The following is a 1,473-nucleotide window of genomic DNA, read 5'->3' as shown; positions in this document are numbered from 1 at the left end:
TATGATGTTATGATTTTTAACAATGTCAAAATAACCGGTCCACTTCAAGCAGACGAGATAAATAACGCTACTACTTGTATAATTAAACTAGTACAGTATAACAGCTGGAGTGAAGAAATTACTGCATTGAGTAGCGCACGTCAAATAAGTCCGAAAAGTAAGCTATATCAACTTAAACCATTTTTGGACGAAAATAAACTCATCAGGGTGGGCGGGAGACTTAAAAATGCCGACACCTTGGACATTTTTGAAAAGCATCCAATTCCGCTTCCTGCAGATAGTCCGTTCACGAGATTAATATTTGTAAACGAACACGAGAAAACAATGCATGGCGGTCCACAGATAATGTTAGCGGCAATTCGCAATAAATATTGGCCAATTAATGGACGTAATATTGCGCGAAAAATAACTCAGAAGTGCGTTAAATGTTTTAAATACAAGCCAGTCGTGGTACAACCTATTATGGGCAATTTACCACAAGCTCGAATTGAACCCGCAAAACCGTTCCAAAGGTCTGGTGTCGATTTCGCAGGACCATTTCTGGTAAAGTCGTCCTTACGGCGGAATGCGTCAGCTAACAAAGCATATGCATGCATGTGGGTATGTTTTGTTACCAAGGCCGTTCACATAGAGCTGGTAGGAGATTTAACTACGCAATCCTTTATGAACGCATTAAAAAGATTTTGTGATAGGCGTGGTTTAGTGAGCGATATATACTCAGATAACGCAACCAATTTTGTGGGAGCTAGTCGTCAATTGTTAGAACTTAAGACACTATTCTGGTCACCCGAGCACCAAGAAAAACTGCAAAGGTTCACTGCAAATAATGGTATTCGCTGGCACTTCATTCCAGCACGTTCCCCTCACTTTGGCGGTCTTTGGGAAGCTGCAATTAAAGCGATGAAATCGCATTTGTTTAAGACAGTTGGTAATGTATCTCTTACATTCGAAGAATTATACAGTATCCTTGTTCGAGTAGAAGCAATTTTAAATTCACGACCAATCACTTCGCTATCAGCTGATCCATCGGATTTAACAGCCTTGACGCCAGGGCATTTCTTAACTGGTGACATATTCCACGTTTTTCCAGAAGAAGATGTGACGGCCATACCTACTAATCGTCTAACCAGGTGGAGAAGAGTCACGCAGTTCACGCAACAGCTTTGGCAGAGGTGGCGTCGTGATTATTTAACACAACTGCAAACTAGAGGTAAATGGGCGACATCCACAGGACCCGAACTAGAAGTGAATTCAGTTGTGCTGTTGCGAGACGACAATCGTCCACCGCTACAATGGCGTATTGGTCGAGTCACTGAAGTACAACCAGGTGCTGATGGTGTGATACGCGTTGCCACCGTACGTACAGTAGATGGATCGTTCAAACGTGCTGTACGACAGCTTTGTCCATTACCAATTGACACATAAAACATTTTTTTGTTGTTTTGTTGTTAAATAATTGTTTTTTTTTTTTTT

At 41.3% G+C, this 1,473-nt stretch overlaps 1 protein-coding gene across 1 annotated transcript; it reads left to right on the top strand.

The window, feature by feature from the left end:
- The first annotated feature begins 557 nt into the window (after positions 1-557).
- On the top strand, positions 558-1,466 carry LOC111033079. The gene has a single exon (XM_022313669.1). It carries the CDS (start codon positions 595-597, stop codon positions 1,423-1,425), a length of 831 nt encoding a protein of 276 aa, XP_022169361.1. The 5' UTR covers positions 558-594; the 3' UTR covers positions 1,426-1,466.
- Positions 1,467-1,473: the final 7 nt, after the last annotated feature.

This window comes from Myzus persicae, unplaced genomic scaffold, assembly GCF_001856785.1.
Source record: "Myzus persicae strain clone G006 unplaced genomic scaffold, MPER_G0061.0, whole genome shotgun sequence".
In the NCBI taxonomy this organism is placed as follows: Eukaryota; Metazoa; Arthropoda; class Insecta; order Hemiptera; family Aphididae; genus Myzus; species Myzus persicae.
The sequence above is the reverse complement of the archived record's forward strand: the minus strand, read 5'-3'. Positions and strand labels throughout refer to the sequence as shown.